General features: G+C 36.7%; 1 protein-coding gene across 1 annotated transcript; it reads right to left on the bottom strand.

Moving 5' to 3' along the window:
* On the bottom strand, nucleotides 1-27,653 carry IL26 (interleukin 26). Its single transcript, XM_001117154.5, has 5 exons — nucleotides 27,363-27,653; nucleotides 27,221-27,277; nucleotides 26,932-27,066; nucleotides 671-736; nucleotides 1-584 (listed from the first exon to the last, which is right to left on the bottom strand). Exons 1-5 carry the CDS (start codon nucleotides 27,531-27,533, stop codon nucleotides 498-500), a joined length of 516 nt encoding a protein of 171 aa, XP_001117154.3. The 5' UTR covers nucleotides 27,534-27,653; the 3' UTR covers nucleotides 1-497.

Genomic DNA, 27,653 nt, shown 5'->3' on the forward strand with positions numbered 1-27,653 from the left:
AGAAACACAATTTATTTAATTAAAATCAAAATTTGTTAAGCACTAAGTTCACACTGGGCATAATTAATAATTTTCAAACCCTTAAATAGACATTCATATACATAACATCTATTTAAGTCTCAATAACATTATATTGCATTCCAGAAATCTGTCACTCCCCTTCACCTCCCACATCACCCACCCCCCGACACACATAAATATTACATGAGTTAATTCAGGTTATATACTTTAAATTAAGTTGACACAATGTACTTGTGAATAACAAAACATGTTCAGAATGGAAACATTTTTTGAAAACACAGAAAATGTGCAAATTAGTGACAACTTATCTCCAAAACTTTATTACACTAAATCCTTCTTGTCTATTCTGAACCACCTAACATGCTGTCAGTAATATGTTAAAAAGTTTTTAAAAGAAACAGACTGTTATAAACATATTTCTAGCAGTTCTCATTGTATTTCAAAATAACTATAAAATCAATGCACTTGGCTGTGGTTTACTGACTGCTTTCCAAGAATTTTTTAATCCAGGAAAGAAGAATATCCAGTTCACTGATGGCTTTGTAGATTCCTTTGTTTCCAATCTGCAGATAAAGTACAGATATAAGAGAAGAAATTTTTCATATTTTGAAAAACAAAGTGTTTTAATATAAAGATTTAGAATTCTTACCCTATAAAATATTCTTTTCATCCTGGTAATGGATTTCATCTCTCTAGCTGATGAAGCACAGGAAATCTAAGAAATCAACAGTAAGTACAGATAATATTGTTGAAGAGGCATTAATGATACTGTTTCATTCATTCAACAAATATTCATAGAGCAGGTATTATGTGCTGAGCAATAGATATGCACTGGCAAAATAAATAATGCATGATCTTTTCCCTCACAGAGCTTAAAGTTTCATAGGAAAGCAGATGATAAATAAAACAAAAAATAAAAATTTACAAATTACAATTAAAGCTATGTTAGCAACTCTCAAAGCTCTATGATAGGGATTTATAGGAACCACCTACCTTCGATTGGGTGGTCAAGGAGGGCTCCTTGGAAAAATAACATTTGTATTAGCCCATTTTCACACTGCTGTAAATAACTACCTGAGACTGGGTAATTTATAAAGAAAAGAAGTTTAATTGACTCACAGTTCTGCATGGCTAGGGAGGCCTCAGGAAACTTACAATCACGGCAGAAGGTGAAGGGAAACCAAAGCACATCTTACATGGCGGCAGGAGAGCAGCAAAGGGGGAAGTGCCACACTTTTAAACCATCAGATCTCGTGAGAATTCATTTACTGTCATGAGAACAGCACAAGGGAAACTTCCCCCATGATCCAATCGCCTCCCATCAGGTCCCTCCCTCCACATGTGAGGATCACAATTTGAGATGAGATTTGGGTGGGGACACAGAGCCAAACCATATCAACGTTTAAGTTGAGATATCAGAAATGGGAAGGCACAGGCTATATGAGAAACTGAGGAAAGGAGAGAGGAAGTTGGGGAAGAGACACAAGAGAGTAACTCAGGCAGAGGAAAATATACTCCTCTGAGGCAAGATAGCTCAGTGCCTTCCAGAAACTGAAAGAAAGCAAGCAAGCATGGCTGGAGCAATTAAGCAAGAGAAATGTGGGAAGCATGAAAGACGTGAGAATGACAAGAAAAAACATTTACCTTTTAAAAAATCACTCTGCCTGTCATGTACAAAGCACAGAACAATGTTCAGTGTAGACTACAAGGGGAAGGCACCCAGGACATTAATATTAGTTTCTAAATTAGGAGAAGCAGCAGGCTAGTATCTTGAGCAGCTGGCTTGTAGCCTGGCTGGCCAGGGGAAACTACCAGTCCGCTTTGTACAAGTGAATTCTCAAACCCTGTCTGAGCACAGGAATCACCTGGGCGTCAAACAGAAGAAAGTTAATATCCTACTCTATTCTCTCACAAATTTCTATAGGACTATTAAAAGAAAAGAAAGGAAACATGAAAACGCCTAATTTATCTACTTAGTTTTTACTCGTAAAACTTTTAGTACTGGAATAGACCAACGAGATTGAACAGGCCGATTGTTTGCACTTTGCAGGAAGGGAGGCCAAGGCCCAGGTAGCTAAGTCACTCACCTAACATCCCACAGGAAGTCCTATGCTAGTGACAAAATAGTGTCACTATCTAACAGTTAAAGATAAGAGTTAAAACTCATGAAATGGAAGTGGCTAAATGATAACATTTAGTCTCTAAATGTCCTCCTGACAAAAGAATGTCACATCAATAAAGACAACACTTTGTTCAAATGCTTGAAATGAAAATGGCTAAATGATAATATCTGTTAAAATGAATAAAACATTGAATATTCATAAAATGAATAAGACCTGGTCAACGAACAGGTCTCTTCAGAGGTGTTAATGTTGGCAATGGTTTTATGGCTCTGCCCAAATGGGGATGCTACCTTCAGGTCAGACCCTGGTAGGAGGGAAGAGACTCTTCCTGTGAACGGGGCTTTCATGATTAGGAACAGCAGAATGCTGTGATCGAGGGGCTGCAGACACAGACACAGACTGCTCAGCTTAAGGCACAGTTTGCAGGATTCACGAACACAGGGTTAGACCTCACTGTGATAGGAGCCCTGACTTCAGAATACTCTCTAGGTGTATTTCATGTTACATTTGCACTGAACTGTACAACATGGGGTTCTTTCTCTGGGGTGAGTGGAATGTTCTAATCTGTCATTAGTGTGTCTGTGAACGCTCAGTAAAACTTCATCCTAATATTTAACGCATAGAATCCTTTTTAAAAGTAGTTCCTCGTGTTTCTAAAATCCTCATGTTTCTAAAATCATGTGTTAGGATTTAAAGATTTAACACTGAAGGTGAGAGACCAAAGAACCAACCACATTCTGGACACTACAGAAGTTAAATAAAACTAAGGCATTCCTGTCAACTGTGTGTTCTGCCCAGGGAACTTGGATGTGCAACGCATCTCACAGCAGATGGGAACTGCCAGAGAAATTTTGTCCCTCACTCACACCAAAGGCACATGCTACTCTAGGAAGAGTAATGAGAGTCAAAAAGGAGGAAAACACTGTTCAACTAAAAAAGAAAAAAACTCACAGTGCCAGGGTTACCACTATAACTACACTCTGGTTGAAGGGATACTTCCTGGTGCCTTGAGCACTGTTTACTATGAGTGACCCCTAGTAACGATCTGACCTACGGAGTTCCCATTTTCTTTATATTGTTGTAAATGTGTCCACAGGTCCAGTAGGATAGCAGATTTTACTGCGGTAATTCAGATTGCTTTGCTTGGAAAGAGGAATTTATTAAAAGAATGATTTCCTTTTCTTTATATTTTTGAGTCTAGTTGCAGTGACTGAAATTAGAATGTGTGATAAAAGGGTTAGCAGTTTTATCATAAGAATGGCTGAACGATTTGACAAACTCAACAGAAGCTGACATGATCTAGACCAGAGGCAATTTATTGGTAGGGCTAGAATAACTAGAAATCAGCTCAAAGAAAAATGTGAGATAATCATGTCATAGGAAATATTCATTATTATTAAGTCAACATATTTATCACATACTTACTATAGGCTAAGCATACAGCAATGCCTCTGCCATATAGCACTGATTTACAGTTGACAATGAATGATTCACCGTTGAACAATGCAGGGTAACGTTAGGTGCACTGACCCCCCCCCCCAGTGAAGTTAAAAACCTGCATATAACATTAGATTCCCTCAAATTAAACTACTAATAGCCTACAGTTGACCGGAAGCCTTATTGATAACATTAATCAATTAACACATATTTTGTGAGAAAGATCATAGATAGATAGATAGATAGATAGATAGATAGATAGATAGATAGGTAGATACTGTATTTTTATAATGAAATAAGCTGGAGAAAAGACAATGTAACTAAGAAAATCACAAGGAAGAGGAAATATATTTACTATTCACTAAGTGGAAGTGGACCATCGTAAATGTCTTCATCCTTGCCATCTTCATGTTGAGCAAACTAAGGAGGAGGAGGAAGAGGAGGGGTTGGTCTTTCTATCGCAGAGATGGCAGAAGTAAAAGAGGTGGAGGAAGTGGAAGGGGAGGCAGGAGAGGCAGGCACACTTGGTGTAACTTTAAAGAAATACATAGTAATTTCTGTCTTTTTTCATTTCTCCAAAAATCTTTCTATACAGTACTAACCCTTCTTCCACCATTTGCTTTAGTTTCAGTCCTTGTGTCATAGAAAGTTCATGCCATAAAAGAGGTTAAAACCACTCTCAGATAATCGGAACCGTTCTGCCAATTGTCTATGCCAGTTTGTTTTCTGTCATTGTTTCTTCTATGTCTTCTTCCTCATCATCTGGCACTGGTTCAGAAACACTCGTCTCCATCAAGTCATCTTCTGCTAATTCCTATGGTGCAGTGTCTACTAGCTCTTGAATTTCTCCAAGATCCTTCCTTATCTTGATATCTTCAACCCGCCCCCACCCCACCATCTTTTTGCCATATCCACAATCTATTTTGTGATTTCTTTTATTGGTTCTGTTGTAAATTCTATGAAGTTATGTACAACATCTGAACACACTTTTCTCCAGCAGGAATTGTTTCAGGCTTGATGAGTTTCGTGGTTTTTTCTATAGCAATGATAGCATCTTCAGTAGTGTAATCTAAACTTTGATGATGTTCCCTCCATTGGTGTTCTCTTCCATAATGTTGACAATCCTTTTTGTAGAATACCACATGTAATGAGCCGAAAAGGTCCTTATGATCCCTTGATCTAGAGGCTGAATTAGAGATGTTGTGTATGGGGGCAAGTAGATTACTTCAGTGCCTTCTGTGTTGAATTCATGGGGTTCTGGGGGGCCAGGAGCATTGCCCAATATCAAAAAAAGAAACTTTAAAAGGCAGTTGCTTACTGGCAAGGTACTTCCTGACCTCAGGGACAAAGCACCAATGGAACCAATCCATAAAAAATGTTCTCATTGTCTGGGCCTTTGTGCTGTACAATAGAAAGACTGGCAGCTGGTGTTTATCTCTTCCCTTCAAGGCTCAGAGGTTAGCGGCTTTATAAATAAGGGCAGTCCTGATCATAAACCTGACTGCATTTGCACAAAACAGTAAAGTTAGCCTATTCCTTCCTGCCTCAAAATCCTGGTGCTCACTTCTTTACTGATAAATGACTGTAGCATTGTTTTCCAGAATAGGACACTTGCATCTAACATTAAAAACCTGTTCAGGCAGATATCCTTCCTTCCCAGTGATTGTTTCAATGGCATCTGGGAACTTGTCTGCTGCCTCTTGGTTGGTAGAAACTGCTTTTCTTGTTATGTTGACAGTTTTTTAAGCCAAATGTCTTTCTAAATTTTCAAACCATCCTTTGCGGGCATTAAATTCTACAGCTGTAGATCCTTCATCTTTCTGTTGCTTTAAATTGTCATATAATGACTTCACTTTTTCTTGAATCGTGTCAGAGTCTATAGTCACGCCTTTCTTTTAGCAGTCCTACACCCACGTGAAAACCGCATTTTCAATAGGAGATTTTTTAAAAGGTGTTTCTGGAAAAGTGCAAGGTTTTCACACCTGCTGGTGTAGCTGTAGTGGCGGATTCAGAAATTTCCTTTTCTTTTTTCACAATCGTCCTTATCCTGGATTTGTCAGGCAACCTCAGCTGCAGACCTCACTCTGTGGTACATATCAAGCAATTCAACTTTTTCTTGTAATGTCATGACTTTTCTCTACTTCTTGGGAGCACTTCCAGCATCACCAGTGGCACTTTGTGTGGAATCCTTGGTATTATTCAAGATTTATGATATTGCACAAAACACAGTGAAAAATACACAAGAGACCACTTTTTACTGCAATGGGCAATTTACTGTAGTGACAAATTGCTCACATGAAGATAATTAACATCACACAACATTTTAAGTGGATATTCACAACACTTGAGCTCACTACAATAGCAACAGGAGGTGGCTACAGAATTATAGTAGTACAGTGTTACCACAAGTAATTTCTGCAGCTAATTATCTTCATGTGAGCAGTTTGTCTCTACAGTGCAAATTTACATGTAATTTGCACACATTGGTTGGTAGAAGCAGTTTCTACCAACCAAAAGGCAGCAGACAAGTTCCCAGTTGCCAGATGCTTTAATATTGTATCTTTACCTTTGTTTACAAACCAAATGCCTCCATGTATGATCTGTAAGTGTTTGTGTTATAGCTTTTGATACATTTTAACTATAATAGATTTGTGGGTACTTCATGGTAGCAAATGATAAAATAGTAACTACATATATTTTATGCATTAATGACGTATGTTTTTCTTAATTTTTTCCATATTCTAGGCTAGATGTTTCATCCGCAAGTTTGTCAAATTGTTATAAATCTCCAAAGAACTGTCTAATGTATTTATTGAAAAAAATAACCACATGTAAGTTGACCTATGCAGTTCAAACCTATTTATTGGAAAAAAAAAAAACCACACATAAGTTGACCTACGCAGTTCAAACCTATATTTAATGTATAAAATTACCCTGCATGAAAATCACCCCAGGGTACACTTGATGCCTCACAATCTACCAAGAGACAGGGTGATGCACAATGACAATTCTATGCGACAAATAGATGTGATTAAAACAAAAACATGACTTCTCCAGGAGACGGAGGAGAGGCAACCCCTGAAGTCTTCTAGAAGAAAAAAAGTGACTTGTGTCTTGAAAGATGAGTGGAAAAAACAGGAAGAAGAGATGAGTAGGCAGGGAAGCAAGGTGTTCAAAGGCTATAGAGTGCAGAGACAATTTAAATACCCTTCAGGTCTCAGCTGAAAACCCCACACTAAATCCAAGTTATGGCCCCCAACCTCCACCTCTGCTGCAGCACATCCTCCTATGTGCTCTCTTTGCAGGACCAAGCACAACTTGAGACTAGCCAAGATGGGCAGAAAGCATTTTCTTTCTTTTTTCTTTCTTTCTTTCTTTCTTTTTTGAGACGTAGTTTCGCTCTTGTTGCCCATGCTAGAAGTGCTATGGCACAATCTCGGCTCACTGCAACCTTGGATTCAAGCAATACTCCTGCCTCAGCCTCCCAAGTACCTGGGATTACAGGCACCTACCACCACGCCTGGCTAATTTTGTATTTTAGTAAAGATGGAGTTTCACCATGTTGGCCAGGCTGGTCTTGAACTCTTGACATCAAGTGATCCACCCGCTTCTGCCTCCCAAAGTGCTGGGATTACAAGTGTGAGCCACCACACTCAGCCAGCATTTTCAATGAGCTCTATGAGGACAGAAATATTGTCTGTCAATTTCTGTTGAGTCCCCTGTATCTGGAATAATGCTCAGCAAATACTAAATAATAAACCTTTGCTGAATAAATCAATCAACAAATAAAATGCAAGCATCAACTTACTGCCTCAGGGTCCACAAGCCCACTTGTTTCTTAAAAATTTGAAGCGTGGCCTAGACATTAGTGAGCCTTATAACTTTGTCTAAAACAATCAGATAAACAAGCAATACAATCCTTAGTTTGTTTTTCCAATTTCCTTATATGTTCAAAAAAATCATACAAATTTGTATTGCACATGATGGCTAAAGCAAAAATGGAAAACCTCCACCGATTGTTGGGGTAATCAGACCCAATTCCAGGTCGTGGGGGCAACGAAGTCCAGCGGAGTCAAAGGAATGAGAAAAGACAGTTTGAGAGAGAAAGTAGGTCCAGGTGACCAACACGAGTATGGAGGCTGTGAAGGCCCTGAGCTCTGGAATCCCAGACTATTTATTGGTGATCAAACAAAGAAACAGGTGGTGAGAATGTGGGGTTGAAAGGGAGCATTGCATTAAACATATTATTTACAGCTGTGACGGTTTAGCATATGCTCTGCTACTTGAGATAATGGAGAGCAGGTTCTTTCAACTCAAGATACAATCGATCCTGGGAGAGCAAGGAGCAAGGAGCCAGCAAGTCTAGACACATTCCAGTGGCCACGAGGGGTTTTAATGCCCTGAGCCCTGGATTCTAGCCAAGCCACAACGGGTTTTATGCCATGGGCTTAGATTATGGTGCCACAGGGTAGCCTGCCACTCTTTTGCACAGAGCTTGGTGTTCCAAAGGCCATGAGGGGTTTTAGACTGTGGACCCCGGACAAGTTCCAAGACTCTTTCACATTATGTCAGACATGCAAGCCCCTGCCTCAGCTTCTCCCAGCACTCAGCTTTTCCCCCAACACTAATAATTTGAGGAAAGGAGATGGTGGGTTATGAGTGGACAGCCACATATGTCACAGTTCCTCAGAGAATTAACTGCCCAGTCTGCATTCTCACAGAGAATGGCCTCAAATCCTCTCTTGACAAAAAGGATTTTATTATATTATGCTCTATCATATTATAAATATACAGTCAGAGGGTAAGTGAAAAACCATACGTAAGACCTTCATTTTTATAGACCTCAATATACAACTTCAGACTGGATCATAACCACCCTTCTTGTTGCTTTTTGTTTGTTTTTTAGTTGACCTTAATGGCTAAGATGGTTTCTACTCTGACCACAGCCTTGGTTTCTTGAAAGTTTTTCTTCTCCAAAATACAAATGATAGATAAGAGTGATAGATAAGAGATTAAAGACTAAACTTAATTTTATTGTTTTACTGTAGACTCTTAAGCAAATCTTATTCGCTGACTTTTTGCACAGTTGTTCACATGGGGTCCTACAAATATTATCTGAAGTGCTTTTAAAGCCATACTTGAGAAAATTATGCCAGTGTAGTGTTTTAAAAACAGACTAAATAAACAAACATCGGTTTGGCAAACAAACAAACAAAAAAAAAAAAGCACAAGCACTAGGACACCAACACAAAACTACTGACACCAGAAAGGTTTATAGGAAACTTTGAAAGAAAATAACAAAATTAGCATAATTTGAAGAAAGCATGATTATATTTACAAGCAAGTTTTCATGAAAGGAGAAAAGAGTGACTGAACTATTAGCCAAGTGTCTCTCTGTGAAACCAAATGCATAATCAGACATTTAATTTTAATAAAAAGACAAATATCCAACAACTCAGTAGACATTGAACAGAAAAGTTTACAAAACATCATTATCCGATTTCTGTATTCTCTGTAACTACAAAGATCATCTGATGTAGATAAGCGAGCTTACCTAGAATAATCTTAAACCCGTGTAAGACATTTCTTCATGTTGCAACCATAGAAAATAATTAGAAAGAGTTTTTTAATACTTTAAATACAAATAGATACCATAGTAGAAAAACATTAGTGCAGGCTTTTACATTTTTCAGTGTTATTATCATTCATCAGAATTACTTCACACAATTTAGCATGTGCATTAAATTCCTAACTCAGCAATAGAGCTGCACCCCATAGTTTTTTATTGAGACATAATAGATATAAATATTTTCAGGGTACATGTGACATTCTGATGCATTCATATAATGTATTATGATTAAATCAGGGTAACTTCCTCTCACTGTATTTTTGAGCCCATTAATCAACCTTTCTTCATCTTGCCACACCCCTACCTCTCCCAGGCTCTGCTTACACTCAATCTATTCACTGTCTTCATGAGATCCACTTCATTAGCTCCCACAAATGGGTGAGAACAGGAAATTGTTGTCTTTCTATGCCTGGCTTACTTCACTTAACATAAAAACCTCTGTTCCATCCATGTTGCTGCAAATGACGGAATCTCATTTCTTTCATTATACCACATTTTCTTTATCCATTCATCCACTGATGAGCACTTAGATTGATTCCATATGTTGGCTACTGTGGAGAGTGCTGAATAAACACTTGAGTGCAGGTTATCTCTTCAAGAAATTGCTTTCCTCTCTTCAGGATATATATCCAGTAGTGGGATTGCTGGATCACATGGTAGTTATACCTTCAGTTTTTTGAGGAGCTTCCATTCTGTTTTCCGTAGTGGCTGTACTAGTTTACATTCCCACCAACAGTGTGCCAGGGTTCCCCTTTCTCTACCTCCTTCCCAGCATCACTACTGCCTTTTAAGTTAAAGGCATTCTAACTGGGGTGAGATGGTATCTCATTGTGGTTTTGATTTGCATTTCTCTGATTAGTGATATTGAGTATTTTGATACGCCAGTTGGTCATTTGTATGTCTATTCAGATCTTTTTCCCATTTTTAAATCAGATTATTTCCTTTTTGCTATTGAGTTCTCTGAGTTCCTCATATATTCTGATTAGTCCCTTGTCAGATAGATAGTTGCAAATATTCTTTCCCATTCTGTAGGTTGCCTTCTCACTTTGTCAATTGTTTCCTTTGCTGTGCAGAAAGATTTTTAGCTTCACATAATCCCATTTGTCTATTTTTTTCTTTGGTTGTCTGTGCTTTTGATGACTTAACTCAAAAAAAATCTCTGCCCGGACCAACATGAAGTGTTTCCCCAAGTTTTCTTCCAATAGTTTCATAGTGTTAGGTCTTATATTGGGTTCCAATCCATTTTGATTTGATTTTTCTATATTGTGAGAGACAGGAGTCTAGTTTGATTTTTCTGCATATGGTTATCCAGTTTTCCCAGCATCATTTATTGAAGAGACTGTTCTTTCCCCCAATGTATATTCTTGGCATCTTTGTCAAAATATGAGTTGGCTATAAATGTATGGATTTATTTCTGGGTTCACTATTCTTTTCTATTGGTCTGTTTTTTGTTTTTAATGTCAGTACCATGCTCTTCTGCTTACTATAGCTTTGCAGTATGCTTTGAAGTCAGGTAGTGTGATGCTTCCAGCTTTGTTCTTTTTGCTCAGTATTTCTTTGGCTTTGGGGGGGAGTCTTTTGTGGTTTTGTGGTTCCATGTAAATTTTAGCATGTTTTTCTATTTCTGTGAAGAATGCTAGGAGTATCTTGACAGAAATTGCATTTAATCTGTAGATAGTTTTGGGTAGTATTGATATTTTAACAGTATTTTTCTTTCAGTGAAGGAGCATGGAATATCCATGTTTTGTGTGTGTGTCCTCTTCAATTTCATTGTTTTATACACAATTTCATCAGTGTTTTATAGTTTTTCTTATAGAGATCCTTCACTTCCTTGGTTAAATTTATTCCTAGGTATCTTATATTTTTGTAGCTAATGTAAATGGGTTTGCTTTTTTATTTTTTTATATTGTTCACTGTTTGCATGCATAAATGCTATTGATTTTTGTAACTTGATTTTGTATCCTGCAACTTTACTGAATTTTTTTCATCAGTTCTAACAGTTTTGGTGGAGTCTTTAGGATATTTTGAATATAAGATCACGTCATCTATGAAAAAGGTTCCTTTTCAAATTGAATGCCTTTTATTTCCTTCTCCTGACTATTTGTTGTGGCTAGGACTTCCAGTGTTATGTTGAATAAAAGTGGTGAAAGTGGTCAAACTTGTCCTGTTCCAGATCATAGAGGAAAGGCTTTCAATTTTTCTCCATTCAGTATGATGTTAGCTCATTACATATGGCCTTTATTGTTTTGAGGTATGTGCCTTCTATATCTAGTCTGTTAAGGGTTTTTATCATAAAGGGATGTAAATGTAATTGAATGCTTTTTCAATATCTATTGAAATGATCATATGGTTTTGTTCTTGGTTCTGTCCATGTATCATTTATTGATTTGCACATGTTGAGCCATCCTTGCATCCCTGGGATGCATCCCACCTGACCTGGTTGATGATCTTTTAAATGTGTTGTTGAATTTGGTTTCCTAATATTTTTGTGAGGATTTGTGTGTTTGTTTTCATTAGAAACATTGGCCTGTAGTTTTCTCTTTTTTGTTGTGTCCTTATCTGATTTATATCAAGGTACAACTGGCCTCACAGAATGAGTTTGGAAATATGCTCTTCTCTTAAATATTTTAAGGGTTTGAGTAGAATTGGAATTAAATGTTTGGTAGAACTCAACACTGAATCCATTTGGCCCTGGGCTTTTCTTTAATAGAAGACTTTTGTTACAGCTTCAATCTTGTTACTCATTATTGGTTTGTTCAGGTTTTCTTTCTTCATGGTTTAATCTTGACAGGTTGCATGTGTCTGGTAATTTATCCATTTCTTCTAGGTTTTCCAATTTGTTTACATATAATTGCTCTAATATTCTGTAATAGTTATTTGTATTTCTGTGGCATCAGTTGTTATGTCTCTTTTTTCATCTCTGATTTTATTTTGTGTTTTCTCTTCTTTTCTTAGCTAAGTGTCCGCTGTTTATCTTTTCAAAAAAAACCAACTTTTTATTTTATTGCACTTTCCTATTGTTTTTGTAGGCTCAATTTCATTTATTTCAGCTCTGACATTTATTAGTTATTTCCTTCTACTAAATTTGGTTTGTTCTTACTTTCCCAGTTCCTTGAGATACATTATTAGGTTGTTTATTCGAAGTCTTTCTACTTTTTTGAGGTAAGCATTTACTGCTATAAACTTCCCTCTTAGGACTGCTTTTGCTATATCCCATAGATTTTGGTATATTGTGTTTCCACTTTTATTTATTTTAAGACATTTTTAAATTTCCATCTTAATTTATTTACTAACCCATTGATTGTTCAGGAGCATATTGTTTAATTTCCATGTGTTTTTGTAGTTTCCAAGATTCCTCCTGTTGTTTATTTCTAGTTTTATTCCACTGTGGTCAGAAAATATGCTTGATATAATTATGACTTTTTGAATGTGCTGACACTTGTTTGACAGCCTAAAATATGGTCTTTCTAGATAATGTTCCATGTGCTGATGAAAAGCATGTGTATTCTGTAGCAGTTGGGTGAATTATCCTGTGAATGTCACATAGGCCCATTTGGTCTAATGTGTAGTTTAACTTCAATGTTTCTTAATTCATTTTCTGCCTAAATGATCTGTCCATTACTAAGCGTGGAGTGTTGAAGTCCTCTGCTATTATTGTATTGCAGTCTAGCTCTCCTTTTAGATCTATTAATGCTTGCTTTATATACTGGGGTGCTCTTAGGTTGCATGCATAGATATTTATAATTGTTATATCCTCTAGCTGAATTGACCTCTTTATCACTATATAGTGACTTTCTTTGCCTCTTTTTAGAGACTTTGGCTTGTAGTCTATCTGCTAAAAGGATAGCTAGTCCTGCTCTTTTTTGGTTTCTATTTGCTTGGAATATCTTTTATCCGCTCCTTAATTTTCAGTCTGTGTGAACCTTTATAGGTGAAGCAAGTTTCCTGTAGGCAGTATATTGTTTGGTCTTGTTTCTTTATCCATTCAGCCACTCTGTCATTTAATAAGAAAATTTAGTCCACTTACATTCAATGTTATCAATGATAGGTAAAAACTTACTACTGACATTTTGTTACTTGTTTTCTGGTTGTTGTTGTTGTTTTGTTTTGTTTTGTTTTTAACTCCTCTCTTCTTTCTTCTTCTGTGGTTATTTTCTTTGGCAGTATGTTTTATTTCGTTGCTTTTAATTTTTAGTGCATTTATTATAGTTTTTGCTTTGTGGTTACCAGGAGGCTTACAAAAACCCTCTTATAAATATAACAAGTTATTTCAAACAGAGGACAACTTATCTTTGATCAAAATAAAAAGGGACTAGAAACAAACAAAGGAAAAACTTTTAAAAGCTACACTTTAACTACATCCCCAACACACACACACACATTTTGGCTTTGTGTTGAGGCAGGTGTGGGTATTCTACCAAGGAACTCAAGATGTTGGGGAAGCTGACTGTCCACCTCAATCCCAGGTTTTCCAATGTAGTAATAGTGAGTTGGGAGAAAATTTTCCCTATGCTTGGTGCCCGGCAAATGAGGGGAAGGGCATGGTGGATGTAAAATTCCAATTCTGTTACTATCTGCCCAAAATGTTTTCACTTCTCTGAGGCCTCAGGAACTGTCTTATCCTCATATATTAGCGTTCTGGGATATTGTTGATGATAATCACAGTGCTGTGTATTTGGTTTTGGTTTTCAGGAGGTAGAAGAAGGGACAGTGAAGCCAGCTTGCTTTTTCTGTGTCATTTTTCATGCCTCACAATTTTGACCGAGAAATTATATATCATTAACCAAGAAATGAATCTGTCAGCAAAACAATTCAATAACATAATTAGAAAACACCTTTACCAAAATTAAAACCAATTACTCATAATTTATCTTTTTTTTTTTTTTTTTTTTTTTTTTTGAGACACAATCTCTCTCTGTTGCTGAGGCTGGAGAGCAGTGGTGCAATCTTGAAGCACTGCAATCTCAGCCTCCTGGGTTCAAGCAATTCTTATGCCTCAGTCTCCTGAGTAGCTGGGATTATAGGCATATACCACCACATCTAGGTAATTTTTTTATTTTTATTTTTATTTTTAGTAGAGACAGGGTTTCAGTATGTTGGCCAAGCTGGCCTCAAACTTCTGGCCTCAAGTGATCTGCCCACCTTGGCCTCCCAAAGTGCTGGGATTACAGGCATGAGTCACCATGCCCAGACTATTTATCTTTAAATTAAACTACTACTGACCAGGCATGGTGGCTCACGCCTGTAATCCCAGCACTTTGGGAGGCCAAGGTGGACAGATCACAAGGTCAGAAGATCGAGACCATCCTGGCCAACATGGTGAAACTCCATCTCTACTAAAATACAAAAAATTAGCCAGGCGTGGTGACCTACACCTGCAGTCCCAACTACGCAGGAGGCTGAGGCAGAATCGCTTGAACCCAGGAGGTGGAGGTTGCAGTGAGCCGAGATCGCGCCACTGCTCTCCAGACCTGATAACAGAGCAAGACTCCGTCTCAGAAAATAAATAAATAAGCTACTACTATAAATTATACAAATTATACAATATAATACTAATATTAAGCACTAAAATGTATTTGATTACTTAAGAGAACCACTCCTTTGTAAATTGTTGAGAAAATGTAATTGGACAAAAATTAATGTTCTCTGCATGAAAAGCAATAAGGGAAGCACTAACAATTTTGCAGAACTACTACATGCTAGGTACTTAATTCTCCCAATAACCTTAAGATGAGGCTACTATTATTGAAGACATAGGTTTTAGACTTTGCAGTTGATGAAAGAATAAGACAGGATTGGTCTCACTCTTGTTTTATCAGTTCAACTAACTGCAATTTTTACAATTTTAAATTGTAAAATTTAAAATTGAATGAATGATGAATAATTGGTAATATTTTATATGTTGATAAGCTAGTTGCAATTGATGATACAAGTTACTTATTAAACAGCCTACAAAAAATGAAAACACAATATTCTGTTTGCCAATTCTTGCCAGACTTTAAAATTAATGACATGCAACCAACATGAAGAAATGTGTCTCTCTAAATACCAATTACTGTTCAGGCTCTCAAAATGTTAATTAAAGTAGATGATGAAATCTTAAAAACTAACAGAAATTATTTTCATTTCCATTTTGATCACTAGCAATTAGGTAAATTATTTTATGAATCCAACGAGGTGACTGCTAAATTCTCTTTCAAGTCTGAGAGTATTTGAGTTCTATAAGACTCTCTAAAATGTCTTCTTACATATACAATTTTCCAAATATTATGACTAGAAAAGAGTATAAACATAAAGAAGTTTACATTACACATAACTTATTTTTTAAACAATTATACCATCTGAATTACCCAAATCAAACTAATTGGAAAATATATTTTATTAGGTGCTGCAAAATGCTTAGAATGTTATCAGAAACAATGAGAGGATGTCCAAATACAGTGGTACTGGGAATTCCAGTCCTTGGAGTCTATCATGATAATTTGCCATGGTGTTTTATCTTAAGAGTGGCTCAAGAAAACAGACTTGCAAGGAAGCCCAAAAGGCAGGCACCTTAGAGAAATCAGATTAAGTTTCACAAAAATAAGAAATAATTTCAGTTCATGAGTTAATAATGAAACAGAGAAAATGACAACAAAATTAATAATTCATTGGTCATTATGGGAGAAAATCAGAAAACCAACCCCTTAGATTGAAAACTAGTAAATAAAGAAAGATAATTAAGTATTTACGCTGGCTTTCTTATGTGGCAAGTTCCTCCGAACATCCAAATAGGAGTAGATTCTATTTATTGAATTATCCCAGCTTATGAGTAAAGAAGATAAAATAGAATTTAAAATTACTATTTTGTAGTGTCTTATGAATTGACAGATCTAGACAATAATTGTTGGTGGCTGTTATCATCATAAAAATAAAGATAATATATCATGTGCCCCAATGAAAGTAGACAATGCTCCCTATAAAGTGTTCTAGCTAAACCATCAAGCTAAATCTGATCAAGTCTCTCTGTATAATTGTTAATTTATGGTAAGTAAAGAGGAGAATATATTAAATGACACTATGAAAATGCAGTCAGAAAATACAGACTATGAGAAACTCTGTAAGACAAACAGCTGAATGTCCTGAACAAATAAATTTCAACAAGGAGGAAGAAGAGAAGGAAAAGAGAAAAAAGAAAGCAAAATCATAGGAAATACGGTAGAGTTTACAGAAATGTGTTGCTTCAATGAGGGGCAAAATTAGCACTAGACTAAACAGTACTTTGGTCCTGCCTAACAAAGTTTAAAAAACAAGATCTGAAAAGATAAAACTGTTTGCAAGTAATTTAGCTGTGTCCCAGAAGAAAACTCAAGAATATGTACAGGAATATAAAAATGTCTAGGATCCAACAGCATAAAATTCATAATATTTGACATTTTATCAAAATTACCAGCCATGCAAAGATGCTGTAAAATATGACCCATAATGGAGGACAAATCAGTCAACTGAAACCAACCCAGAGTGGACACAAATGTTACAATTAATCGATAAGGATATTTTAAAAGTTGCTATAACTCTATTCCATATGTTCTAGAAGTTAAAGACTGATCATGTTAAATAGAGCAATGGAAAATACTAAAAAAACTCAATTCAAACTTCTAGAGATAAAAACTACAAAGTATGAGGTGAAAAATATTCTGAATGGGACTAACAGATAGGCACTACAAAAGAAATGATTAGTGATCTTGAAGATGTAGCAATAGAAACTATTCACAATGAAACACAGAAAAACACTGGGAAAAAACAACCCACAGAATCAGTGAGTTGTGGCACAACTACAAATGGGCTAATATATGTGTAATTAGCATTCCAAGAGGAGAAGAGACAGAAGGAGATACAGAAAAAAATTTTTGAATAATAGCTGAACAATTTCAAATTTGATGAAAACAATATACTCACAAACACAAGATTTCCAATCAACTCCAAGCACAAGAAACATGAAGAAAACTGCACCAATTCACATCATAATCAAATTGCTTAAAACAAGTAATAATGAGAAAAATAAAAAGCACAAATATGTTATGAGCAAAAGGATGGAAAAAGACATAGCACACTAACATTAATCAAAAGAAAACTGGAGTGATTCTATCAGCATCAAAAAAGAAGTGGGTTTCAGGACAAAGAATATTATTGGGGACAATAAGGGTAATTTTATAATGATAAATGTGTCATTTCATCAAGAGAATATAACAATCATAAACATTTGTGTACCTAATAACAGAACTTCAAAATACAAGAAGTAAAATCTGATAGAACTTCAAGAAGAAACAGAAGTTCACAATTAATGCCGGAGATACCAATAATTGATAAAATAAGTAGAAAAAAGTTAATAAAGAGAGAGAAAAAGTAAAAAGCTGTCACAACTAAATCTAATAGAAATGTATAAAATACTCAGCCCAACAACGGCAGAGTACATATTCTTTTCAAATATACATAGAATATTTACCAAAATAGACCAAATTCTGGGTTATGAAACATAGATCAGCAAATATAAAGGGATTCAAGTCATACAAAGTATGGTCTCTGGCCAAAATAATATAAAATTAGAAATCAAAATTAGAAAAGTATCTAGAAAAATTCCCACATATAGAAACTAAGTAACACTCTTCGAAGTAACCCATATATAAAAGAAAAAATCAAAAGGGAAATTAGCAAGTAATTTAAAGCAAATAAACATGAAAGCACAACATAGCAAGGATTGTGAAATGTAACTAAAGAAGTACTTAGAGGGAAATTTATAGGTCTGAACTCCTATAATAAAAAGTTAGAAAATCACAAATTAATAATCTCAGCTTCCACCTAAAGAAAAAAAAATTTCAAGTTAACGACCCAAATTTCTATCTTAAGAAACTAGAAAGAGCAGACTAAATATAAATTTAATAGAAGAAAATGAATAATAATGTTCAGAATAAAGATCACGGAAATAAAAAAACAGAAAAGTAATAAAGAAAAATCAATGAAACTAAAAACTGGTTCTTTGAGAAATCAATAAAGTTGATAAATTTTTAGCCAGACCCATGAGAAAGAAAAAATAAAGACAGAAATTACCAATATCAGGAATAAGGGAAGTGATATCATCCTATACTATGCAGATATTAAAAGCATATTAAGGAAATATCATGAAAACTTATCTGGCTATAAATTTTGCAAATTTGATGAGATGAACAAAATCATTGAAAGACAGAAACTACCCAGGTTCATTCAGGAAGAAATAGATAATCTGAATAAATAACCTTGCATCTACTAAAAAATAGAGTATGTAGTTTAAAATCTTCCCATAAAGAAAATTCTAAGCAAAAATGGCTTCACTGCTAAATCTTGCCAAACATTTAAGGAAAAAAAGAAAATGTCTATACTGACACTTTCCGAAAATTGAAAAGGTGAACACTTTTCCACTTTATGAGGCCAGGATTATGCTGGTATCAAAGTGACATAGATATTACAAGAAAACTGTAGACTAACATCTCACGTACATAGATGCAAAGTTTTTAAACAAAGTTTTAGCAAATTAAATCTAGTGATATATGAAAGAAATAATACATTATTGCCAAGTAGAGTGCATCCCAGAAAGGCAAGGTTGGTTTAACTTTGAAAATCAATGTAATTCATAGTTTCAATTATCCAAAAAACACAATCCTGTCAATAGATGTGTTAAAAAGGCAGTGACCTAAATGTGATATTTAAAATTAGGAAAATTCCGAATAAAAACAAGTAAAATTTCTTCATGACCTTTGTGTTAAACAAAGATTTCTTCAATATGGCACCAAAATATGGTCCATTAAAGAAAAAACTATTATACGGTACTTCATAAAATGTAAAATCTCTTCAAAAGACACTAAGATAATGAGAAGGTGTCACAGATATCTGATAAAATATTTACCAATTATATCTCTGATAAAGGACTTGTATCAAGAATATATTGTAAAACACACTCACATACTCAAAACTCTATAATAAGAAACGAATCAATCCAATTTTAAAAAGGAGGGCACACTATTTGAACAGGCATTTTATCAAAGAAGCTATTGTGTAGTAAATAATCAAAAGATGCTCAACATCATTAATTATTGTGGAAATGCAGATTGAAAACACAGTGCCATAACACTGCTCTTCAACTAGACTGGCTAACATTTTAAACACTGATCTTATCAAGTGAGAGAAAAAAAAAAATGGGCACTTTGAACTCTCATACGTTACTGCTAGAAACATAGAATGATAAAAACCACTGTGGGAAACAGTTGGCAGTTTCTTACAAAGTTAAACATATACCTAATCTATAATCAGAACTTTCCACTCCTAGGTATTTATCCAAGAGAAATGAAAATATTTCTCCAGAGACTTATGCATGAATATTCATAGCAGCTGGGAGAGGAGGAAGCAAATGCCCATCAATAGGTGAATAAAGAAATTGTGGCGTATCGTTACAATGGGAGGCTACTTGACAACTAAACAGAAACACATGATGGATACTTGCAAAAATACCAATGAATCTCAAAATAATTATGGGTGACTAGCTAGGTGAAAGAAGCCAGATCAAAGAAAAAAAAAAGAGTATAGCACATATAATAATACAATTTACATTAAAGTGATAGGATATGTTTATTATCTTAGTTGTGGTGTTGGTTTCACAAGTGTATACATATGTTAAAGCCTTCAAATTTTACACTTTAAATATGCTCAGTTAATTGTACATCAATTAGAAGACTGGACATAGTGGCTCACGCCTGTAATCCCAGCACTTTGAGAGACCAAGGCAGATGTATCACTTGAGGTCAGGAGTTCAAGACCAACCTCGCCAACATAGTAAAACCCCATCTCTACTAAAAATACAAAAATTAACCAGGTGTGGTAGTACCCTCCTATAGTCCCAGCTACTCGGAAGGCTGAGGCACAAGAACTGTTTGAACCCGGGAGGTGGAGGTCACAGTGAGCCAAGGTGGTGCCACTGCACTCCAGCCTGGGTGACAGAGTGAGACTCTGTCTCAAAAAAAAAAATATATATATATATATATATGTCAATTATACCTCAATATATCTATAGATACATCAATGCACTTTAAACATACACAAAATATATACAAAGAGCTACATGCTACTGTTGTAATTACACTTTTGCATGGGACTCCTCAAACTTTTAGCAGGTCTATTAACCCTCCTGCAAGCTTTCTACTGTGTTCTCAGTGAATGGCACCAGCACGCACACAGCCAGCCCCCAGGTAGAAATCTTGGACTCATCTTGGGCTTTCCTCTCTCCCTCAGGCTCTCCTCACTCTTGCCTATGACATTGGTGTGCCACCACTTCAGCACATTATTGCAAGTCTCATCTCACGGTTTCCTCTGTCTTGAGCGTCACCTCTACCTACATCCCTATACAATCACCAGAGTTCTTTCTAAAACATTGTGTATTTGATCATGCCATGCCTTTTAAGGGCTTTCCATTATCCTCAGGATAAAATCCAAACTCCTTAGCCAGTCTCACCAGACCCTCCTTTACCTGACCCTACTAATATCCCCTGGCTAAAATCTGACCAACCTACCTTCTCTTAATGGTCCACAAGCCCCTTTACATCCATACTGAATTACTTACAGCTTCCTGAATATGGCATGTTGTTTTATACCACCAAACCTTTAATCAGGCTTCTTCCTATGCCATTCCCCTGGAAATTAAGCTCCTTTAATAACACTCTTTCGAGTTTCACCCCACATGTACCCCTATCCCTGCGGCAGATAGAATTAACTACTTCTTCCTTTCGGCTTCCACAGTGACTTCTTCCGACAGAAAACTGTAAGCACTCATACATTTTGCATTTTATGATTCATTGAATTTTTTCTTTACTTCTCCCATCCAAAAAGAGTTTGGAGAGCCTGGACCAAATCACACTTGCCTTTTTTACCCCAGCACCTAGCACCGTGGCCATCAAATATAGAATTAGGCCAAACTGCTGTAAAACAGTTTGCCAAAAGTCAATTCACTACCTGTGATGGTTAATATTGAGTGTCAACTTGATTGGATTGAATCGATGCAAAGTATTGTTCCTGGGTGTGTCTGTGAGGGTGTTGCCAAAGGAGATTAACATTTGAGTCAGTGGACTGGGAAAGGCAGACTCACTCTTAATCTGGGTGGGCATCCTCTAATCAGCTGCCAGAGCGGCCAAAATAAAAGCAGGCAGAAGGATGTGAAAAGACTAGACTGGGTTAGCCTTCCAGCCTGCATCTTTCTCCCATGCTGGATGCTTTCTGCCCTCGAACATCAGACTCCAAGTTCTTCAGCTTTGGTACTTGAACTGGCTTCCTTGCTCCTCAGCTTGCAGACGTCCAGTTGTGAGACCCCACCTTGTGATCGTGTGAGTCAATACTCCCTAATAAACTCCCTTTATATATATATCTACCCCATTAGTTCTGTCCTTCTAGAGAACCCTGACTAATACGCTACCCAACCAGTTTACAAAATGTACTTGTTTCTTTTAACCCATTAGTTTTAGTTATTTCCATTTTTATTTTGTCTCTATAATACCATTATAGGGTAAGTTCAGTTTTCCTCTGTCTGAATTCTCTTCTTATTCATGAGAAGAATATATTTATAAGAAGAAATCATTCGTTGACAAGTTATAAGCAGGGTCATCCTGTACCATTGCGCAAGGCATGCCTTGCACATGAATACCCTGCTTAAGAGTGCTGTATTCACTGTACCTTGCTCCTGCAAGGCTATATCCCTTTTTCTCCTTTGTGCAAAGGTACTCTATAAGCTAAGAGTGGCCCTGGTCATAAATAATATATTATTAAAGAATTCTTAAATATTTATGGCAGGACTGCTAGCTGTAGGCCAAAATTTATTTCCTCTTCTCCCAAACCATAAGCTAAACTACATTTCCCATGATTCCTTGCAGTTACTTGTGGCTATGTGATGAGTTCTTGCAATGGAATGTGAGCAGAATGAATATGTGATTTGAGGAACAAGACCTCTAAGAAGCTGACAAGTCTTCTTACTAGTCTCATCCCTCTTCCACTGACCGAATGCAGAAGGCTTAGGAGATGACACAGGCTGCAATGTGGAACGAGTCTGGACCTTGATTCATAATGTGGAGAAATGTGTCACCATCTAAAAAACCCAGACTTTTAAGTAGGTGAGAAATAAAGTTTTAAAATATAAATCCAACAAAATTGGGGGAGTACTTCTTACAGTTAGCAGTTAGCCTCCCTCTAACACCAAAATTGGTACATACATTCAAATGTGTTCTGGACTATGGAGAATTTTGTTTGTTTGTTTGTTTTTTAAGACAGAGTCTTGCTCTGTCATCCAGGTTGGAGTGCAGTGGTACAATCTTGGCTCAGTGCAACCTCCACCTCCTGGGTTCAAGAGACTCTCCCGTCTCAGCCTCCCGAGTAGCTGGGACTGCAGGCATGCGCAACTGCGCCCGGCTAATTTTTGTATTTTTTGTTGAGATGGGGTTTTGCCATGTTGGTCAGGTTGGTCTCGAACTCCTGACCTCAGGTGATCCACCCATCTCGGCCTCCCAAAGTGCTGGGATTATAGGCGTCAGCTACCATACTCGGCCAAATTCTTATATATTCTCCCCTGTATTACAAATATATTAATGTTAAATGTAGTCATAAGAATTCTGCATGCTCAAAAACATTCCGATCTTATGATTCTTATGTCCTCAAGTCTCCCCTCTCCCTGCTACTTGATCTTTATTTCCAAAAGTAGGAATTAGGAACAGAGATAAACACAACAGTCCTTAACACGAAAGCTTCTTTCTTATGAAGACAAAACAAAGCCAGTCAACTAAAACTAAATAAATAAAAGAAAATACTAATTCAACAACTTGGTCATTGACAAATTCATCATTTGGCAATTGTTCTGGAGCAGGCACATGGACTGTTTTTTTAAGTATATTAAAGGAAAGGAGGAATGAGGTGGGAGGAAAAAGAAAGGAATGAAGGAAGGAAAAGGAAGGAAAGCACGTTGTCTCAGCCATTTGATGAGTATCCATCAAGTGCAAACCCATACCCTCAGAATGTGGCAATTATTTATTTCATTACGTTTATCAAATGGTAATGAGTGACACAATGTTGCCTATGAACAGGAATAAAAAAGAATAAATGGAAAGGATGTGGATAGGACCAGTTGCTCACCATGAGCATTTCATTTTTATATCTGAATTTTGAATTATCTAAAACCTAGAAATGTTCAATAGTGGGCTGGTGATATGAATGTCAAAAGAGTTGTACTGTTATCCGTAGCGAGTAATCATAAAGTTCCATGTCAATGAACTGCAAGTGAAATAGACATTGATCATCTCTAGCTGACATGTGATCCAGTATCTAGTTCCGGGTTATACCAGAGTTCATCTTTAAGTTTTTCTTTCTGGTGATACAAAACAACACCCGCCAAGGATAACTCAAATATAATCCAGGTTATATTCCAAGGTAATGAGATTTGGTAATATAGTACATAAGTATTCCATCATTGGAATTGCAATATTTCCCCAACCCAAATACTCCTATTAACCCTACCAGGGAAGGCTACTGTAATTTTTAAAGGAATAATTTAGTACTTTGCTCTTGATATGTGAAAATTTTCACCTAATTCAGCATGTAATCAACAAATCCAACAAGAGTCATATCCTATTTGGTAAAATATCATTATCTGAAAAAAAGTTATCATCACAAATTAAAATGTCCTTGCAACTTTAGCAGAGTGTGCACCTTTTAATAACTCTGGTATCCATTAAAAATTGTCAACAGAAATAAAACATGTACGCAGATAAGAGCATTTAAAAATCGCATGCACAAGCTAACAATGTATAAAGAGCTGTAGTAATCCTTACTATTACCTTTAATGTATTAAGATACAAAATACATAATTATTGGATTCTTCAAATGATTTAAAGCAACTGATATCATATGTTTTGCTTTTTTAATATTATTTCCAAGGTTTGGTGGGTAGGGGGAACTTTCAGAAGAACACAAACCAATGTTTTATCGTTGGCATAATTTCAAATATTAAGTGCACACATTAAGCAAGTAGGCTGTGTGCTAAAATTCTGTGTAAATCAGCTGTTCAGAACACAGACAGCATTTAACTCTGGAGCAGCACTACCAACGCATCTTTCACTGCTCAATCAACCCCTCAAAATCCTATTGAGCCTGTAGCATCATACGAATCTAAGCATTATCCCAGAGTACCACGTCCAGGAAACAGAACGGGCCATTTCCTCTTGTCTCCTGATCGTGGAAGAAGCCTTGGATCAGTTTTAAAACATGTCAAGGTTCTGCAGAAAGCTTTCTAAAGCTCGGAGCCTGCAGAACCGAAGGCCCCCTCTCACAGGCCCCCCTTTCAAGAAGGGACTTGACCACTTGTGACTTGACCACTACTGCTCTGAATCCCCTGAGCTTTGTTTTACTTATTTTCCCCACAACAACCTCAATAGTACGGACTGCAGGGGAAATACAGCAAGTATAATTAGTTTCAATAGGTTGACCATTTATACACTGATTACATTTAGTGTCCATTTTTATTAAGAAAATATCATAAATTAATGTTGTTTACTTCATGTTTTATAACTTCTGTCTGCTAAACCCTCTCCCAACCACTAATTCAGAACTTCATCCAGTAGATGCTCAGTTAATTTGTATTAAACAGACAGATACCAGCTTCTGTTGCCAGAAATATAAAATTATGTTTGGCTGAAAGATGAGACTCCAGGCCAGTTACCTTTTTCCCTAAATCAATGTCTGCAGAGCCTTTCTAATGCTCAGGCCAATCCTGCCGCTTTATGTTTCACAGGGGAGCTTGCTTTACCCCAGGGCATAAACTTCACAGCTTGTAAAACGAATTAACTGATGCTGACCCTGATGGGCTTGAGGTGGGAGGAGGGAAGAAAGCAAGCGCGGAGCTACGTGTAGCCTGGCGAGATTGATGAGATGATGTGTTCGTATTTGGCCACAGGAGGGAGCCAGACCCTTTGGTAAGCAGCAACACACAACCAGAGCGACGCCACACTGTCCCAACCCCTTTAGGAAAAATTTCCCCGGAAACAAACCAAGAAAAACCAGAGCTCCTGGACATATCTAGGTTTCCTAAGCTTTTCATCTGCAGTATTGTTCGTTTTAGGTTATAACTGTCGCTATGTGTTCTCTAGCTATTTGGGCCAACAAAACCAGCTAAGTAGTGAAAACCTGAGGTGGATTTAGGGGTTCTGGGGAACCAGACACTCTGTACTGTATCAGGCAAGGATTTGACAATGCAATTTAAATTTAAGAGACTATGTATAGTTACATATGTACTTTCTTCATAAGGTAATCTTACAAGTTAAGCACAGAACAAAATTTCAGGCAAGGGAACTGGCCCAGAGAATTCTTCCTGTTTTGCAAAGAGGTATCAGTTTGTATTTTTTTTGTCATTGTTGTAATTTTAATAAAATATGAGAGTTTATGAAAAACCATGCAATCCAAACCTGAGTAAGGATATAACAAACACAAACTAGCCAAAGAAATAGAGAACTTAAATTTGTTGCTTTTTGTTCGTTTGCTTGTTTTTTAACCTAGCTGATCAACTCACGCTCCTAAAATGCCTCATGTACTCTGGGCTGAAATTTGGGTTACTGAGCACTTTAGTTGACCACAAGAAAAAGACATCTGAACTCTTAAAAAATAAACACCCCCCTCTAATGGCCCAGTGTTTAAGTCTCAGTGACCATGATGCCCAGGACAGAGAGCTCCTTTCCAACTGGCTTCCCAAGGATTGCAATAAGGCTCCCCACCCCACCTTTGTACCATCTGCAAGCTACAACTGCAGGAGGCTGGAGAAACCATACTTGGACCCCAACTAAGGGCACAGAAAAGCTTCAATATTCCCCACAGAGGCAACTCAACTAACATTACACAGATTCTGGCTCAGTGTTTTTGTTTTGTTTTGTTTTCTGCACTGGTCTTTATTGCTGTGGAAGTTTTCATAGAAATGTGATCACGTTTACCTTCTTATTTAATTCTCCACTGCTTGCTATGACAGTGACCATACTGAGGCATCGAATAATTTAGGTACCAAAGAAGGTGTATCTATCCCTTTTTAAGTTTTTACTGAGATTATACCTTAAAGGGGGCACAACTATTTTTTAAAGAAGATAATAAAAAGGGCATCAGAAAGTTCTCTTTATTATGGGAAAGAAGGAAGGAGAGAGAGAGAAAGAAAAGGAAGGAAAGAAGGAAACAGAGAGGGAGGGAGGGAGGGGGGAGGAAGACAAAGGGGAGGGGAAGGGAGGGAGAGAGGAAGGAAGAAGGAAGGAGGGAAGGAAGGAAGGGAGGGAGGAAAAGAGAGACTTAGAATAGTGTTTGGCACAAAGTTGGTACTCAAGAAATATTAAATGGATGAATGAATTACTTGGGAATCACATAATGAGAGAATGATTTTAAAGTATTTGTTTGAAAACCATTTCATGTTACTTTAGCTCTCTTCAGTGTTTTATCAGCCATTCTTTAAGAACTAATAAATAGCAGCATACTGAGTAATGTACAGTTATTTGATGCTATTTCCCTGGTGATGACCTCTCCATTTGGACTACAAGCCAACAATTACAAAGCTCGTTCTACTCACCCTTTGGTGTGTAGACAGATTCTTACATGCTGAGTTCTAAATAGGTTTCTAGGATCAAATGCACAGTATTTGTTGTGTATACTTACACAGTGGCTCAGCTTCTGCCTAAGGCTATGAAAGTCCTCCACAAAGCGTATTTTCTTGCAACCTTGGAATTGCAATTGACCAAAAACATCTTCCATGAAGAAGGACAGAAGCTGTTCTTGAAATCGGCAGTTTTTCTAAAAATAAGATTCGAGAAATTGCGTATGGTAAATTACGAATCTTTTTTAATGTCCCCCTGATCATTACTTAATTACTCTCTGAAAAAAATTTAAATGCAGGGGGAAATAAACATCAAATAAGTGGAAATGTAAAAAAGACTTTCTGACTTACCATAAATTGCTTTTTTGTTTTCTTTTTTAATAGTCGTATATTTTTTATGCGGTCTTCCTACAATAAAACGAAGAGAAATAAGTTGTATCCAAGATTGCAAATGTCCTTGTGGTCATCATTTTAAGCAGAGCCTAATACTTACTGGAATCGTTGCTTTGAGCCATGCTGCTTTGATATAGAGAGCATCAACAGCTTGGGACAGTGTTCCCCTTGGGTAACAAGTTTTGGTGAAGGAAGATTGCCTGTGCTTGGCAATAGCAAGAGACAGAGTGACTGACAGCAACCCACACCTCAAAATGCAATTCGCCAGCATTTCCCTTCACCCCACTCGGCGTGTGTCACTCACAGCAGCCCAAGAGATACTAGTGCTGGTTAGATGAGAGGATAACCTACTTAATGTAGCCCTCAAAGCCACCAGTCCAATGAGGTGCTG

The sequence above is a fragment of the Macaca mulatta genome, chromosome 11, assembly GCF_049350105.2.
Source record: "Macaca mulatta isolate MMU2019108-1 chromosome 11, T2T-MMU8v2.0, whole genome shotgun sequence".
NCBI classification, from domain to species: Eukaryota; Metazoa; Chordata; class Mammalia; order Primates; family Cercopithecidae; genus Macaca; species Macaca mulatta.